Raw genomic sequence first — 18,425 nt, 5'->3', positions numbered from 1 at the left:
GGGTGGGCACCCCGGGACACTGCAGGAGCCGGCCCTGGGGGGTGGCGGTCCCCAGGGTCAATACAAGGCTCCAGGAGGGGGGCCGCATGGCTCCCCTCCCACACGTACAAGTTGCCCTGGGGGTGGCGGTCCCCAGGGTTTGGGGGGCCTGAGAGCCCTCCCACATCAAATTGTTTTAAGCCCCGGGGGGTGGCGGTCCCCGGGGCTGGGGGGGCTGCAAGCCCCCGACCTATGTTAACAAAGCCCCGGGGGTGGCGGTCCCCGGGGCTGCGGGGGGGGCGTGAGCCCTCCGCATATACAATCTTCGAGCCCCGGGGGGTGGCGGTCCCCGGGGCAGTGTGGGAGGGATTGGGACCCCCCACACTTTTTTTCTTAATTATACCCCCGGGATTTGACACCCGGGGGCAAATTAGAATATTCAGCGGGGGAGCCCGCGCTGAATTTTTTTTTTTTTCCGGCTGAAATTCGCGCTGGGTGCGCGAATCTCGACAATTTAAAAAAAAAATCTTTTTTGTGCCCTGGGACTCCTTGTGGGACCCCCTGAGCAGGCCTAGGGGGTCAGGGTGTTTCTACCCTGCCCCCTTTTTGTGTTTTTTCGCGTTTGTTTTTTAGGTTTCTTGTGCCTCGGTTCTACCGAGGCACAAGATGGCTGCCAACACTTCCTGATCTGGAGTGTTGACAGCCAAATAGAATACAGCTCGTGCACGGCAGGGTGCGCACTGGGTGCGGGGAGGGTGCGCGGATCATCCGAGGCCATAGATATATCTCTGATTTTGGTTTTGATTTTCTCAGGAACTACTGAACGGATTTAACCATTTAAGCAAAAGGCACGAGTCTGAACTGAGGACTACCTCTTTGCCAAATTTGGTGTAATTTCTTTCAGCAGTTCGGGCTGTAGCTGCGTCAACAGGTCCTATGGGAAAATGCATGGGGAAAATGCGTTTTTGGGGCCCACCTTTTTTCTCTGCCCCCGCTTGACGAATCACCGGGAAATTTTCAGGATAGGAGCGGACCGGAGCTGGCCAAAAGTTTGGAAAATTTCGCGAAGATTCGTCAATCGGTGCCAACGTTATTCCAAATAGAATGTTGCGGATTTCCTATGGAAAATAGGTCCTAACTATATCTACCTACTGGCGACCACCAGTAGGTAATATATATATATCCACAAACAAGGTTGCCTGTAAAGGAGTTGCCACACGACAGGTAAGTCTCTGCCACAATCCTTTATTGCAGGTTCAGCGAGAGCTATGCCGCACAGCACACAATTCAGTCCAGTAAGTGCCTGATGCGTTTCGTGTCCGTGAACACTTTATCAAAGGCTCTGGAAAACTTGCACAACCATTTCATTTCTTGGCGCCACTTATAGATGAAAACATGTCCCGCCCCAGTGAGCGTGGCCAACCCTGTGGCCTGCTGGTCAACGTAGTGCCGAATCTTGCTACCGTGAGCCGACCTGGCTGTGCCCCAATTGAAAGGTATTACCCCAGTGGGTTGGTGATGTGTGGATAAGATCATCACTGAAACGTCTCTGCAAAAAACCGGCTACTTGTCCCATATGCAGTGGTGAAGGTTGACGTCACTGCTGGAGTGTTACCAACAGCACCGGGGCTTCTCCGCGGCTCAGGCAGGCCGCCAAACATCCACAAGCAGGGTTGCCTGTAAAGGAGTGATGATCTTATCCATGCGTCAGGCACGTACTGGACTAAATTGTGTGCTGTGCGGCATAGCTCTCGCTGAACCTGCAATAAAGGATTGTGGCAGAGACTTACCTGTCGTGCGGCAACTCCTTTACAGGCAACCTTTAATGTGGGGAGACAGACAGATGGGGAGACGGACAGACAGACAGAGAGACAGACAGACACACACACACATATCCTGCCACCAAGACTTAGGGCCTGTTTAGAGTTTGGCGGAATGCTTACTCCATCATAAACGTGACCCCACTTGCCTGATTACCAATACATTATATCCTATGGCACTTGTAATAAGACGGGAGGGATATCCATCACAATGGTGACTGTTGGACCCGGCCTCGTGGCGTGGTCCTGACCCCCTCTACCAGGCCGAACGGGGGCCCCTCCACCCTTCGGGGTCCCCCTGGATTGTACTTGTCTACCCGCACCAGCCCACGCAACCCGGCTCGCCCCGGCCTCGGCCCCAGCGAAGCCCCGACATCGAGGCACCAAGATCCGGCCAGAGTGCACCAAGTGGCCACTCCGCCGATCCCGGAGGAGGGGAGTTTTGATGGGACCCCCAACCGTCCCCCAACGCATGGGTTTGATCGCCCGCTGCCACCTGGTGACCCCCGAACAGATCCTGCCTAGTGTACTGTGCCCCGTCCGGTCGGCAGACAACACCGAGAGCATGTGCCAGATGGCACGGATTCCATTCGAGTGGGGAGGAGTGTCAGGCATGCTGAAAGTGACCGTCCGCGACGACGCCCCGGTAGACTGCCTCCTGGGGAACGACCTGGAAAGTTCCCCCTGGGCCCAGGTCGAGCGCCGAGAACATCTAGGGATGCTGGGACTGCCCGAATGGGCCTGCGCCACCACCCGGTCCATGACCGCCCAGGCCCCCCGACCAACCATAGCGGCTTCCCCCGACGAGCCCGAGGGGCCCGAACCACCACCTCCCTCCGTCGAGGAGGAACCTGACGCGGACTCCGGGCCGACCGAACTCCCCCGGACGAACTCGCCTCCCTCGGCGAACTCCCCGAACTTGCGCAATGGTGCCAAGACGGTGGCCCCACAAGGGAGCAGTTCCGCCAAGAGCAGAAGACCTGCCCCTCCCTTGAAGGGGCCCGACAGCAGGTGGCTGCCCAGGCCACCGGTGACCAAACGGGGACTCACTGGGTCTATTGGGACAATGACCTACTCTACAGCGAACAGAAGGCCGCAGAACTGGGGGCCGGTCGAGTGCTGGTGGTCCCTCTCCGATTCCGAGACTTTCTCCTCAATCTGGCGCATGATGTGCCCCTCGCCGGGCATCTGGGGCAAGACAAAACCTACAGCCGCCTGGTGACCCACTTCTACTGGCCCCGAATGCGGAGGGACGTGGACAATCACTGCCGAACCTGCCAGACCTGCCAAGCCAGCGGGAAGACTGGGAGACGGGTCAAAGCCCCTCTCCAGCCCTTTCCGGCAGTCAACACCCCATTTGAGCGAGTAGGGATCGACATAGTGGGGCCCCTGGACCCCCGAACCGCCCTGGGTCACCGCTTCATCCTCGTTCTAGTTGACCACGCCACCCGATACCCTGAGGCCATCCCTCTCCGAACTGTGACAGCCCCCGTGGTGGGCCGGGCCTTGATGGGAATCTTCTCTAGGGTGGGGTTCCCCCGGGAAGTGGTGAGTGACCGAGGTACGAACTTTATCTCGAAGTACATACGGTCCCTATGGCAACAATGCGGGGTCACCTACAAGTTCACCACCCCGTACCACCCCCAGGGGAACGGACTAGTCGAACGCTTTAACAGAACACTGAAAGGGATGATCAAGGGCCTGGAAGAGCCTCTGAGGCGGAAATGGGACGTCCTGCTGCCCTGCCTCCTGTTTGCCTATCGGTAGGTCCCGCAGAAGTCTCTGGGGTTCAGCCCCTTCGAACTCTTGTACGGACACCCTGTCCGAGGCCCCCTCAGCCTGGTCAAAGAAGGCTGGGAGACTACCATCCAAAAAGCCCCTCCCGACGTCTACCGGTACCTCCTGACCCTGCGGAGGTTCCGGGCACTGGCCGAATCCAACCTCGAGGCCAGCCAAGAGGACATGAAACGCTGGTATGACCAGAACGCCTCCTCCATTGAGTTCGAGCCAGGCCAGCAAGTCTGGGTCATGTCGCCCGTGGACCCCTGTGCCCTCCAGGACAAATGGACCGGGCCCTTCAAGGTGGTGGAGAAGAAGAGCCCCGTCACCTACCTGGTCGACATGGAGTCCCCCAGGAACCCCCTTCGGGTTCTCCACGCCAACCGGCTCAAACCCCACTTTGCCCGAACAGAACTTAGCCTGCTGCTGGCTACCAACGACGGGGACGAAGGCGACTCCGAGCCCCTACCCGACCTCCTGAGGACCTCCGACCAAGACGGCTCCATAGAGGGCGTCAACCTCTCCGCCACCCTGACCTCGGAACAGCGCCAAGACTGTCAAAAACTGCTGCAACCCTTCGCTGCCCTCTTCTCCCTCACTCCCGGGGTCACCCCATGGTGCGTCCACGATGTCGACACCGGGGACAGCCCCCCGTGCGACACCGAGCCTACAGGGTGCCCGACCGGGTGCGGGCCTGCATCCACGCCGAGGTCTCCAAGATGTTGGCCCTCGGGGTCATCGAACCTTCCGACAGTCCGTGGGCCAGCCCTGTGGTCCTGGTGCCGAAGGTCGCCGCCCCGGGCACCACCCCGGAACTCAGATTTTGTGTAGACTATCGGGGGTTGAATGCCGTCACCAAGACCGATGCCCATCCCATCCCTCGGGCGGATGAACTAATCGACCGCCTAGGAGCAGCCCGCTACCTAAGCACCTTTGACCTCACCGCCGGATACTGCCATATCAGGCTCACCCCAGGCGCCCGAGAGCGGTCCGCCTTCTCCACTCCCGATGGACACTACCACTTTCGGGTGATGCCCTTCAGCATGAAGAATGCCCCGGCGACCTTCCAAAGACTAGTGAATAAAGTACTGGCCGGGCTAGAAGCGTTCAGCGCCGCCTACCTGGACGATATTGCCGTGTTCAGCAGCCACTGGGCCGAGCACCTGAGGCACCTCTGGGAGGTTCTGACCGCCCTCCAAAGGGCCGGGCTCACCGTAAAGGCCAGCAAATGCCAGATAGGCCAAGGATCTGTGACCTATCTGGGTCATTAAGTAAGTGGGGAGCGGCCAGGTGCTCTGCTGCCTGTATACCTTCTGCCCTCAGTTTGTGCCTCTTCTGCTCATTTCTTGCTCGGTCTGTTTTGCATTTCCTGCTTGTTTTTCTGCCCTCTCTTTTGCTTTTCTGCTCGTTTCTCTGCCCTCTGCCCTCTGTTCTTTTCTTTTTTGCTCTGTTTTGCCTTTCCTGCTCATTTTTCTGCCCGTTTTCTTGACCTCTGTTTTGCTTTTCCTGCTCTTTTTTCTGCCATCTCTTTTACTTTTTCTGCTTGTTACTCTGCCCTCGGTTTTACCTTTTCTGCTCATTTTTCCACACTCTGATTTTCCCTCTTCTGCTCTGTTTTTTCTGCTTGTTTTTCTGCTGTCCTTTTTGCCTTTTTCTGTTCGTATTTGCTCATTTTTATGCCCTCTGTTTTGACTTTCTTGCTCGTTTTTCTGTCCTCTGTTCTTCCTTTTCTGCTCGCTTGTTTTTCTGCCCTCTGTGTTGCCTTTTACTGCTCGTTTCTTCTCTCTTCCTGCCATCTCTTCAAGACCTGTCACGGGGTAGCTGACACAACAGAGACCTCACATCCCAGCGCCCAGATACACGCAGGGGTAACAGTTCCGTGCTCTGCAAATGCTGATGGGTTGGTTTGTGCAAGTCTCCAGCAGTCTTGATACCCTGCCCAATGGAGGCGAGCAAGTGCCGGAGGACAGAGGTGTTTCTTCTAGGGTCCAGTCTCCTGAAGCTGAGGGCCGCGGCCATCTTTTCCTGGTGATTCGTCAGTCCTCCTCAATCTTTGTATGGCCTGTGTCGGTGTCAGGCATCTTCTCTATGGCTTTTGTGGCAATCAGTAAGTGTTCTTCACAACATCCTTGGACCGGTGATCCAGGGCATTGGACTGGCTTCACGGTGGCCCCTCCTGGTACTTAGGGGTCACCAACTTCAGCTTCCACACGGGTGATGCCCTGGCTGGAAGGTGGCCCTCTACTTGCATACAGTTCAGTTCACACATGGGCAATGGGCAGCGCTTCACAGTGACCCCCTCTTTGTACATGGGGTTAGTGACTACAGCTCACACACCAGCAATGTCTTTGGCTTCATAGTGGTTCCCTCCTTGCACACAAGGGTCACTGACCTCAGCTTGCAGATAGCAACAGCCTTGGCTTAGCAGGCATTCCCTCGTGGCCAATGGTGGTCACCGACGTCAGCTTGCATATAGCAACAGCCTTGGCTTAGCAGGGATTCCCTCTTGGCCAATGGTGGTCACTGACCTCAGCTTGCATATAGCAGCAACCTTGGCTTAGCAGTGATTCCCTCTTGGCCAATGGTGGTCACTGACCTCAGCTTGCATATAGCAACAGCCTTGGCTTAGCAGGGATTCCCTCTTGGCCAATGGTGGTCACTGACCTCAGCTTGCAGATAGCAGCAGCCTTGGCTTAGCAGGGATTCCCTCTTGGCCAATGGTGGTCACCGACGTCAGCTTGCAGATAGCAGCAGCCTTGGCTTAGCAGGGATTCCCTCTTGGCCAATGGTGGTCACTGACCTCAGCTTGCAGATAGCAGCAGCCTTGGCTTAGCAGTGATTCCCTCCTGGCCAATGGTGGTCACTGACCTCAGCTTGCAGATAGCAGCAGCCTTGGCTTAGCAGGGATTCCCTCTTGGCCAATGGTGGTCACTGACCTCAGCTTGCAGATAGCAGCAGCCTTGGCTTAGCAGTGATTCCCTCTTGGCCAATGGTGGTCACTGACCTCAGCTTGCAGATAGCAGCAGCCTTGGCTTAGCAGGGATTCCCTCATGGCCAATGGTGGTCACTGACCTCAACTTGCATATAGCAGCAGCCTTGGCTTAGCAGTGATTCCCTCTTGGCCAATGGTGGTCACTGACCTCAGCTTGCAGATAGCAGCAGCCTTGGCTTAGCAGTGATTCCCTCTTGGCCAATGGTGGTCACCGACGTCAGCTTTCACAAGAGCGATGCTGACTTCCACTACAACAAGCGGACAGCCCGCACTCTTGTCTAACTCTTTACTTACCGGGATCCACTCAACAAGACCCTGGCTGGGCCTCACTCCCTCCAAACACTGTTTTCTTCCTTACAGGACCCAGGGGTCTAGGCAGGCAGGCAGCCATCTGTGCTCCAGGCTCACGGCAAGTGGTATTGACTCTCTGAGTTGTGGCTCCTCACCCAGCAGGGAGACTAGCAGACCTTGTTCCCTAGTCCTGGAGCCATCAGAGAGAAGTCTTGGTGATCTTCTCTCCTGTTGAACAGCTTGTGACACTCACACTGCCACCTTTATAGTCCAAATCCAGACATCTATTTGATTTATTTTTGGGTCCTTTGATATTCCTGCTGTGCGTGTTGACGTTTTGAAGTGCCCTCTCCTCTACTGTCCATTGTCACGGGATAAAAGCAGACGCAGCTCCAACAACACAGGCCAAGGGTGTAACCAGTGATCACACCTGGCTACCCGCATCCGCTGAAGTATGCCTCACAAAGGCTCAAAGGCTGCAGTTATCCCCTCTCTCCTGATCCCTTGGTCCTACAGGGCTGTCCTGATCAGACCCACACTGGGCCCAGGCTTCACTGACCAGTAACTCTTCCTGGGATCAGAGATGTTTGATGTGCGCCTCAGAGGCTTCGCTCTCCTTCCTCCAGTATTTCTGCTCCCCCCCATCCCTTAGTAATGTCAGGAGTCCACATCTTGTACTCACCTCCACTGCCCTTTCCAGGCCAAGGGCTTCCAAAATGGAACTTTCCTTATTGATCTATTGCACTTCCTGACAGCTCTATTTTTTTCCTATAGAATACTAAACACATGTTTCCTATAGACCACTGAACACATGTTTCCTATAGACTACTAAACACATCTCCGCACCTGTGATTGCTTGCACATTCTTAACACCTTTAATGGTTGCAAAATGAAGATGAATAAAAGTGAAAAGCACAAACTGTTTTTGTAAAACCCATCATCACGCGCTACTGCTGTTTCTAAGCGCTGTAAATTACAGTTTTGAATCATATCCAATGTATGGTACTCCATTTTCGACCTTCAGAAGAATGGGAGGCGAAGTCAGACTTCCAAGGATTCAAACTCGCATGTTGTCTGTCAGTCACCACATGCTTCAGCAGCCACTGTTCAACTCACTGAGCAATCCTGCAGGCTCTGGTGATGGTGTTGAGTAAATGGCTATCAGCTCAGGGGATCTAGAAGCCCCTGTACATTCATGCATGTATCCTGTAGGGCACAGGCTGCCATACAGGTTCGTCTAGTCACCCTTTCATTCTTTGCTGGGCGAATATTGAGAGTGATACAAGCAGTAAATGCACCTGTTATGAAACTGCTAAGAGTCACTAGGATAGGGTGTGTGCGTCTAAACGACCAATGTGCATCGAAGTCAAGAAGTGTGCTCAGGCTGAGCGTCTGCCGCTTCATTCACTCACTCATCCTGTGATTTGTGCTGCTCCTGACCCCACAGGATCCCGCAGAAGCCAGCCTCGCTCTGCTGTCTCCAGGTGACTCACAGCTCCCCATGTGTTTCTGCCCTGATGGGGCGGAGTGTGAGAAGCCATGATAGCGCATCTGTATCCACAGCTGGCCGTTAGAGCGGATCAGGATGTCACACTTACTCACTGCTCGGCCAAACTCCACATACACTCGCACCATCGGCTGCGCTCCTGCCTGGCTTCTGTGTTCTCTGTTTGGATGAGTGGAGGTTTGACATTCAGGTGAGTCTTATCCCAGACTTCTTACTATCCATGGGCTGTCAGTAGAGTCCTGAACGGCAAACGGCATTCCCACCCACCTTCTCCCAGGACCCTCTTCCCCATAGTATTAATTTAGTTTTGAAGCACTGACTTGCAGATGTGACGGGAAGATGGGCGCTCAAAGACACTGCAAGAGAGACAAGAGAGAGGCGAAAGAGCGCCAGCCCTCTGCAGCAGCCTCCAGGACTCCCTCTCGGTCGTGGCATCCATCCCTGACCACCGATGTCCAGGCCAGTCTCTCCTAAATAAGAAAGACATAAGAATGGGTAATCCGACAAAGGCTATGCAAACAGACGCGCGCGCACTCCAGCAGAAACAGACCCTCTACACACCCCCCACACATCCAGGCGCACACACGATGCTGCACAAGTTTACTGGTACTCACCCAGGGGCCCCAGGCAGGCTGGACTCATGCTGAGACATCACCTGCAGAAAGAGGGAAAAGGGTGTCACGAATCAGAAATCCGCGCTGGAACCGAAATGGCTGCAGAGAAAAGCCACATGCGAGACTTGCAGAGCGCAAACATTCATCTCAAAAGAGTCTCTCTGAAGTGCTCATCTTAAAACCCCGCGCCACATTTATCATTTTTAAACGCAGCCCAGCGAGACAAGCTGCTGCGACGCACTGCGCGAAAGGACCAATATATATGGCATTGCGGCGCTCTCCTTGCACCCCCACACTAGTGCAGCCTAGCGCCAATGCAGGTACCCTTGTGTCATGTGGCAAGGGTGTGTGCGTTGCAGGCAGGATTGGTTGTGTACAGGAAGCGACACCTTACTGCACAAAAACAATCATTTCAGGCAATTTCCTGGTTCGAAGTGTGCTGCAGAATGAAGAAAACAAAGAGGAGAAATAAAGCTATTCCCCGTTGCACCTCTGCTGGGAAGGCGTACAATTCTGATGCACTCCCAGGTTGGTAAATCTGGGATGCGTGGGAACAATCATCCACCACCCATGTAACACCACCACCACCACACTGTAATGCAAGGCGGCAACCTGCGGTGCCTTGCGTTACACCCAGCGGCGCTCCCCCATTGGGGCGGAGACGCATCGCCCTCACCCCCTCCGCTGCTAGTGCAGCAAGGCTGAAAAATGAAATGGTGATACAGCCCGAGCAGTTTGAGAGCGGGCCGCTGCTGCTGACTGGCCGCAGAGGAGCGGTGCTCACTCCAGTTTAAAGTGCGCATGTCACTTTCGCTGGCAGTCTTGCAATGGCTAGCCTGACATGAGCACTTTAAACTTCTCCACCTAGCTGTCTTAGACATCTGGGTGGAGAGCAGGCACAGGCCCCCAGGGCCTTCCGGAGCGTCTAAGCAGCCGGCTCCAGCCAATCCTAGCGATGCTCTCATGCTGCTCTTTGGCAGCATAAGAGCAGCGTCAAGATTTGGATTTGGGAGCTGGCTGAGACTCCAGGAGGTGCCGTCGCGCTGACAGCATGCAAGAAGAAAGCACGGAGGGCGAAGAAGCTCGGTAAGTATGTTTTTTTTAATATATTATCTTTTTGCCCCAGTGACGAGCACTGTGAACAACTCAAATTGCCTTGAGCCTTAACTCCAGAGCGCTCATACACAAGCATGGGCGTCCGGGGGGGGGGGGGGGGGGGGGCAAGGAGCGGCACTTGCACCCCTCCCTGGAGCGTCCCTCCTTGCCCCCCTGCAGACGCCCATGCTTAGTGTCTGTCAGTCACTGCCTTAGTTTGCTACTCATCTTTTTATTCACTCTCAGGTGTGCATTGATGGGAGATTTATATATTGATAGTGTTCTGGCGTGTGGTGCCTGCATCAGGAATTGCCTTTTGTTAAAGGTGTAAGTTGTACTTCCAGGTCTCTGTCCTTTGTTGTTTTCATGACAGCGCTGGTTTCTCCGGTGGCTGCTGTTTGTTCGCGATGGGTCTGGTTCTTGGCTCTAGTGAAAGGCGCCCTTCGCCTGCTTTGTTGTGCTAAGAAGTCTGCGTTTCTTCATTTTACAACACCAGGCTCCCCGCGGAGCGTCTGCCTCTTGCTCTGGTGTTGTTTTTGTCCTCAGGCTGCTCCCCGCCCCTTCTCACCTCTCTGAGAGCCAGTGCCCCCTTCGACCCTCTACCTGCCGCCCACCCCCTCCCCCGCCTCTCCTCCCTGTTCACACCTTGGTGCTTTCACACTTAACATCACCTCCAGCTCGCATTTTCAGAGAGGGCCCCGGGCTCCCTATCACCGACATGAGGAGGAGGAAGAGAGAGGGGGGACAGAGGAAGACTTGGTGGGGTCGGGGAGACGGATACAGTGGGGGGGTGAGAGTGAACAAAGAGAGGGGGAGAGAAAGGGAGAGAGAGAAGCAGTGGAGAAAGAGCCAGGCCAGATAGAGTAGGTCCAGGCAGTGTGCACGGAGGCAGGCTCGGTGGGTCCGGAAGAGGGACAGGGCAGGCAGAACAGCTCCAGAGAAGGGCGAGCAGAACCGGACCAGGGCGAGCAGATCCGGACCAGCAGATCCTCCTGAGCAGGGAGACGGTGCGATACACAATCAGAATGTAGAGTTCATCTTTTGAGGTGCCAGGGGGTAACTTTAGGCTTCAGGATGGGTATGGGTTTTGGGGTGCCAGGGGGTAATTTTAAGGTACAGGGCGGGTATGGGTTTTGCGGTGCAAGGGGGGGGGAAATTTTAGGGTTCAGGGCGGGTATGGGTTTTGGGGTGCAGGGGGAAAATTTTAGGGGTCAGTGTGGGTATGGGTTTTGGGGTGCCAGGGGGGTAATTTTAGGGTTCAGGATGGGTATGGGATTTGCGGTGCCAGGGGGACAATTTTAGGGGTCAGGGCGGGTATGGGTCATGGGTGCCAGGGGGGTAATTTTAGGGTTCAGGGCGGGTAAGAGTTTTGGGGGGGCAGGGGTTATTTTAGGGTTCAGGGTGGGTATGGGTTTTGGGGTGCTAGGGGGTAATTTTAGGGTTCATGGTGGGTATGGGTTTTGGGGTGCCAGGGGTGTAATTTTAGGGTTGAGGGTGGGTGTGAGTTTTGGAGGGGCAGGGGTAATTTTAGGGTTCAGGGTGGGTATGGATTTTGGGGTGCTAGGGGGTAATTTTAGGGACCAGGGCGGGTATGGATTTTGGGGTGCCACAAAAGAAAGATGGTTGTGACACAACAACCCCATGGTGTATGAGATCATATGCGGCCTGCTTCCTGCCTCCCATGGCTCCTCCCGCGCCCCAGTGTTTCTTGTGCCCCACCGGGCACATATCATATCGGAGGGTGGTGATGACGTTAATATTTGGCCCCTCCCCCCCGGAAAAAATTCTGCGGACGCCCATGTTCACAGCCCGTTACAAAAAGAAATCTGTTAACGAGCCATTATTGGGATCTTTGGCATCTGAGCCTAAAGGCAATGTGATTTATTCTAGTGCCTGTCAGTGCCCGGGCAGAGGGCCAGGCAGCGGCCAAGAAGGCCCCATGCCCAGAGGCTGCTGTGCAGGGCCGAAGGCAGGCTGATTCCGTGGAGCTAGATGCTGGACTCAGGGGGTTACTGCAGCCATGGTCCTGCAGCGAGAGCCCCCCTGTTCACGGCTCAAGGCCGTGTGCAGCTAGGCCGGATTCAGCGGTCTGTCACAGGACCTGGGTGGGTTGGATGAGATATGGGCTGGGTGTGGTCTATCATAAAACAAAAACCAATGAACAACTCTCTTAAAGGACAATTAAGTACGAAGGTGACTTAAGCAAAACTGTTAACAAGCATTGGCATAGCCAATAGGTCTCGCCTTTGGGACCTTATAAGTGTTTAGCCATGCAACAGTTGCATAACTAAATACTTTTAAGGTCCCAAAAGCGATCGCGATTGCGATCAAACATCAAAGTGAAAGTAAAATGCGGTAAAGCGCGTCGCGCGCGCCCGCGCACATGCACTGTAGCTCTAGGCTGGCCTGGTAGCACTTTTTGGAGCCCTCTCAATAAGTCTCGCCAGACCAGCGCATGCGCTGGTCAGGCGAGACCTAAAAAGCAGAAATTTGACATCACTGGTAATTACTTCATCATTTACAACATCAGTCATTTCACTATGGGTGGTTATGGCAGTGAAAGCCCGGACCAACAAAAATACCTTTGATACGGCATCTCTGGTCCATACAAACAACAATATCTATGAAAACATCTCTAATCCATACCAACAAAAATACCTTTGATACGGCATCTCTGGTCCATACCAACAAAAATACCTTTGATACGGCATCTCTGGTCCATACAAGCAAAAATACCTTTGATACGGCATCTCTGGTCCATACCAACAAAAATACCTTTGATACGGCATCTCTGGTCCATACAAGCAAAAATACCTTTGATACGGCATCTCTGGTCCATACAAGCAAAAAATACCTTTGATGCGGCATCTCTGGTCCATACCAACAAAAATACCTTTGATACGGCATCTCTGGGCATTTTGATTTACCTGGCTCTACGCTAAAAGTGAAACGGTGATAGAATTATAGATGATTATAGCTGTGCTCAATGGAGTAAGAAAGCAAAGTCTGTCTCGCAGGCTGCAACAGGCATGCAGCTAAAGGGATGCAGATGCAGTCGTCTATGTAAGTCATTGTAAATGGTGCCTGTGATCACACATGGAGTCGGTTCTGTGTCTGGGATACTCAATCTCTACATTGTAAGGCCATGCAGAGCGGTGATGACATGGGGCTGAGCGCTCCGCCTGGCTGCAGGTGAAGGGGTGTGTGATGTCTCCAGTGATGTCACTGAGGCCATCAGTGCTTGTGTGTGACATTACCAGTCATGTCATGAATGCTTTAATATGTAACGTCTTCAGTGACACCCTGTGTGAGGTCATGAGAAGGACATTACGGGGCAAGTTATGGTTACATTGTCGTTCACAACTGTTGAATATCAGTGGTTTTCAGAGTCAAAATCAGAACTGTGAGAAGTTGGCCTGGTATATGCTGTTCACTAGTTCTAGTGACCACCTTGTACCATGCCAAGCAACCCTTATGGTGTGGTTGTAAGTCAACCTTTTCGGACTAGCTGCCCTAGTGGTAGCGTAGGCTAAGCAGTCTTTGAGGCTAAACTCGTGATGCGTGTTAAGCAAGCTGTTTTACCAATAGTAACCCCCTTTTATACCAATGAAAGGACACCACACAGATATATATTCAAAATATATATGTATTTATTTCTCAGAGTAACCCCTAGTCTCTTTATGAGCACAGGAGCACAAATCGTCAAACAAGATTATCACAGAATACACAGAAGTTGCACTTTATATGGATAGGCCCTGGTGGCCACTCGAACCATATACTAAAATAGTGGTATAAGTACCACGAACAGAAAAGGGAAAAGGCCTAGGGCCTCTAGAATCGCTGGGCCTACAAGGAGCTAACTTCAGTTAGTGACCAGGAGGTCCACGGGTGGCGTGTGCAGAGCAAATAGTCACACGCGTGCTCCCATAGGTTTCAATGGGTGCGTAAAAAGTACAAAGTTACTGCAAAAGGAATCTTCCGGATGACCTAGGAACTTAAGATTTGGAACACAGGCACTAGAGATGTAATACTACACTTGGGCACCGGAGTGCCAGCTTTACCTCACCCACAGGAAGCGGGTGCATAGGCCTCGAAGTGCGTCGGGTTTCTTCTATCTGTTCCGTGGGGCCTGTAGACAAAAGTGCTGCAGGCGGTCGGTCGGGAAGAGATGCAGTGGATCCAAGAGTGGATCGGCGATGTTGAAGACCTGTAAGCAGAGGGGACAGTGTTCACAGTCACTAGCCAGTGACCAGCGTGGCACCAGGTGGGTACCAGGCGATGTCGGGTGCAAACAGGTGATGACGTGTAGCTTGACTCTGCAGCCACGTGGTCCCTGAAGGTCGACGACGTCCAGGAGTCGAGTCACGAGCTGTCCCACGCAGGCTCTCACTGTCGGCGGTGTCGGCGACTTGATTGAAGCAAACAAGCCTTGGCAAAAGCAATTGTTATAGGCAAGGAGTTTAAGCTGATAATTCTGACCAGCAAGGTCAGAGGAACTGCTCCTTTGGAGGGGAGCAAGGGCCAGTCTGGAGCAACCAGACCAGCGGTGTTTGTCGTAGATTTCGTCGCCAAGATGGCCACTAGCCAGCGGGCCAGCAACCGGTTAGGCGCGTCGAGTGGCAAAATGCAGAAGGGCCCCACGCAGATCGTGGAGATGCTGGAGGGCTCACCTTTGGTGCAGATGCTGCTCGAGGGTTGGGCTTCTCAGGACCCAAAGCACAACTTGGAGGGAGCCTCGGTTGTTGCACTGGTCAGCTTGTCGTAGTCGTTTCAAGGTGGCTGGCTCCACGTGTCTCGGTGCCTCCACGGGTCTCCTCTTTGCAGGGACTGTGGATCGGGCGGTGAGAGGTCTGGAGGTCCAGGTCTTGTCAGTCTCTGGGCTCGGGCTCCGGCGGGAGGCGGCGGCAAAGCAGACGTTGATTCGCTGGATGGTGCTTGCGTTAGCAAGGTGGTCACTCCCTGACCACAGGGGAGATTGGCTTCAGTCCTCTGTGCGGCAGAGCGTCGAAGTTCCCGTCTTCTTCTTAGTTTTAAGTTGATTCCAGGATGTCTGAAGTCTTAGGACACAGCTCCTACCTATAAGCGGATTCTAGGGGCCGGACTACTTGCTAGGTCCCTCCCTAAGGGTGGGACCAGGAAGGGGGGTGGTTACACCCCCAATCCTTTGTCCAGCTCGCCCCAGGCCCGGGACTGGTGTGCCCCAGGACCGGTTTGAACTGGCATATGCCCCGAGGCTCCTTGTGAGCCACAGGCATGTCTGGTTTCTTTCAAGCCCTACCTGACCAATACACAAAATCCTGTCTGGGGTGGTGCACGCACCTCCCCTGGCAGGAAACCCTTTGTCCACACCTCCCAAGCTGGAAGGACTCCCAGCAGCAGGAGGGCAGACTTGTGTCTGTGGTGGCAGCATCCATTTTGTGGAGCTGAGGCTATGTCTGATTTTACCCGGGTTTCAGGTACTGTACATGTCGTGTCCCTCTAGAAGGGTGGAATGCTAACCCCGTCGCCAGAATTGGCGAGGAGTTAGTATTCCAATTCGTATGACACCTTACTCGACATGTTTTGATAAAGCCAAACCAAAGTTAGCATTTAACCGCGAGGTTCATAATGCACTTAAGAGTATATGGTATGACGATATCTGGAAACAGTAGAAGGAAGTTGTTCCGACCACTGCAGACAGGCTCAGCTCATGCCAGAGCACCATCTCACATGGAACCAAGCACTCTGCCTTCAGGATTGTTAAGGCCTGCCATAGGAGTGACTTATAGGTTACCAGGTGTCCCATTTAAGGTTAGGTATAGGTATACTACACCTAAGTAAGAGGTGGTTACACCAACTTACCCCAGCTGAGTGATCAGCCAGTTGTGTCAGATTTGTTAGGCCAAGCCTGGGGTGGCATAATACATGCTTCAGCCCCGGGCAGGCCTTGGGTACACCAATGCCCTGGGTACCTAGTGTACACTGGTACAGGGGCTGACAGGGTGATCCAACCAATTGGGTATGTACCTAGGGTACATGGAGTCCATTTTAAAGAGAGAGCAGATAGCCTGAGAGCCTGAATGGCAGGATCTCAGGCCAACTAAGTCGAAAAACCAGCTAGACACTAGGCAAAAATTTGGGGGTAACCATAGTCAGATATCCACCTTCCTACACAACCCCCCCCCAAACGAAGGGAGATAAGGCTGACCTTGACCAGGTAAGCCTATATTGCCCAAGTGGCCATATAAGGAGGAACCAGCACTGGCATGGTTACCCCCTGTCTCATGGTCCACTAAGCAATCCCTCACCCTAAGGGTATCAGAGGGTCTCCACCATAGGGAATCTCTACCTTTGGCGTGTCTTGGCAAAGTAAAAGGCTGGTGTTGAGATGGAGTACTGAAGTGAGTGTCCTCAAAGTGAGGCCTCAGCTTCCTCCAATCATCCTTCACCATGGATGCCTTTCTTTCCTTAACTGAGTTGCACTGTGCTCTCAGGGTCAGCCTCTGGCTACCTAAAGCTGGAGGCTGGGTCCCTTTTGTGGGCTTACTGGAGGGACAGGTCAGGGTCGGGGCCCTAAGGTCCCAGGTTTGCCTGTGCCCAACAGAATCCCTCTGGGGGAGGTCCCTAACTACCTGTAAAGGGGATCCCTCAGGAATGTTTTTACCCATCACCTGGCTAGGGCAACTAACCAGGCAATCCTCATTCTTTTGAAGGGGGGGTTCTTGTGGACAGGGGCCCTCCTGGGGTCCACTGGCCTCCCTGACCTCTGCAGCCCTGGGCTGACTGAGGCAGGGTAGAGAGAGGCAGGCTACCTGCACTAGACTGGGTCCCACCTTGGAAGGGGCCACTGACATCAGAGGCTCTGCCAGGCCAGGCCTGGCTACCTCTGGGGCAGTTCCTTCACAAGGGGTGAGGTCAGATCCCTGAGGAGGCTGACCTTTTCCTAATGTCTGGGGAGAGGGAGACTTTTCTTCCTCCCCACTACTCTCAGTTTGTGTGGAGTGATCCATTGTTTCAGGCTTCACTACACCTAGGTCAGTCTGAGTGTGGGCTGAGACCATAACAGCCTTGCCAACCTTTTCAGGGGGGCACTCAGTTTGTGTTTGAGCTGTGACTGTCACAGCTCTGCCAGTCTCTACAGGGAAGTCTGTCTGTACCTGGGCTGTGGCTACCACTGCCCTTCCAACCTTTTCAGGGAGGAAATCTATTTGGACAGGGGTTGTGAATGGCACAACCCCCCTACCCTTTTGTGACAGGCCTACCATTTTAGAATGGGTGTCTTGTTCAACTCCAGCCCAAGCTGAGAGTTCTAAGTCATTCCCCAGTAAGCAGTCTACAGGCAAGGTTGGGGACACTGCTACCCTTTTAGGGCCAGTGACCCCTCCCCAGCTGAGGCATACCTCTGCCATGGGATGACTGTTCTGTTTACCATCAATGTTAGTCACCTGGTAGGAGAAACCAGGCAAAAGCTGCTCAGAGGGAACTAGCCAATGGGCCACCATTGTGATGCTAGCTCCAGTGTCTCTGTAGGCCTCAGCTTTTGTACCATTGATGTAGGGCTCCTGTCTGTACCTGCCCAAAGTGTTGGGACAGGCAGTGAAGTTGGCAAACCCCATGCCACCATCACAGACAAGAGTGGTTGCTGTAGGGGAATTGGCTAAGCCAGGGTCCCCCTGTGTTCCCCAAGTAAACCCACCCAGATTTCTGGGGGCACTCCCACCACCTGGGGGATTACTGCTGACAGTAATAGGTGGTGTGACAGGAGTAATTGGAGGAACAGTTTTGTTTTTAGCCCTTGGGCAACCGCTGTCAGTTTTCCAATGCCCAGGAGTTTTACACTCATGGCAGTAGGGCTTTTTAGCTGTGGTAGAGGAGGGAGCTTGGGGCCCACCACCCTGTGTGGAGTTTTGGGGCCCTGAGGAAGGTTTCTCTTTTTCTTTATCCCCACCCTTCTCTTGAGGCTTGGTGGTATCTTTCTTTTGGTCACCACCCTGGTTTTTAGGCCTGATCCTGGTCCTGACCCATTTATCTGCCCTCTTTCCCAATTCTCGGGGAGAGGTCAAATCTGAGTCTACCAGGTGTTGATGGAGAAGCTGGTTTTGACAATTACTTAAAATCTGCTCTCTCATCATCAAATTGTACAATCCTGTATAATCAGACACCTTACTTCCCAGCAACCAACCCTCCAAAGCCTTAGTGGCACATTCCACATATTCAGACCAGTCCTGGGTCTGTGTCTTCTGGGTGTCTCTGAACATTAACCTGTACTGTTCAGTGGTTAAGCCTAACCCATCAACTAGGTCACTCTTCAGGACTCTGTAATTTCTGACATCCTCTTCTCTAACAGTGAGGAGTCTATCTCTGCCTCT

The 18,425-nt window shown here is 53.7% G+C and overlaps 1 protein-coding gene and 1 long non-coding RNA gene across 5 annotated transcripts in view; one reads left to right on the top strand and one right to left on the bottom strand.

The window, feature by feature from the left end:
- The window catches only part of LOC146808631 (immunoglobulin superfamily member 1-like), a 345,056-nt gene that overhangs the window by 259,837 nt on the left and 66,794 nt on the right, over positions 1-18,425 (bottom strand). For 3 of the 4 annotated variants that reach the window (XR_014968019.1, XM_085623663.1, XM_085623662.1), the window contains exons 2-3: positions 8,983-9,023; positions 8,689-8,838 (exon numbers count right to left, since the gene is read on the bottom strand). The exons of the other annotated variant lie outside the window; for it this stretch is intronic. Coding sequence is in view for 2 of the 3 variants with exons in the window: in XM_085623663.1 (XP_085479789.1) it covers positions 8,689-8,838; positions 8,983-9,010 (178 nt within the window). In the remaining variant the exon portion in view is untranslated. The remainder of the gene's footprint in view (positions 1-8,688; positions 8,839-8,982; positions 9,024-18,425) is intronic. 4 annotated transcript variants of the gene reach the window in all.
- LOC146808632 (uncharacterized) overlaps positions 1-18,425 on the top strand; it is a 119,053-nt gene that overhangs the window by 95,095 nt on the left and 5,533 nt on the right. The window lies entirely within an intron of this gene.

The sequence above is a fragment of the Triturus cristatus genome, chromosome 8 (assembly GCF_964204655.1).
Source record: "Triturus cristatus chromosome 8, aTriCri1.1, whole genome shotgun sequence".
In the NCBI taxonomy this organism is placed as follows: Eukaryota; Metazoa; Chordata; class Amphibia; order Caudata; family Salamandridae; genus Triturus; species Triturus cristatus.
This window is presented reverse-complemented; position numbering and strand designations above follow the sequence as displayed.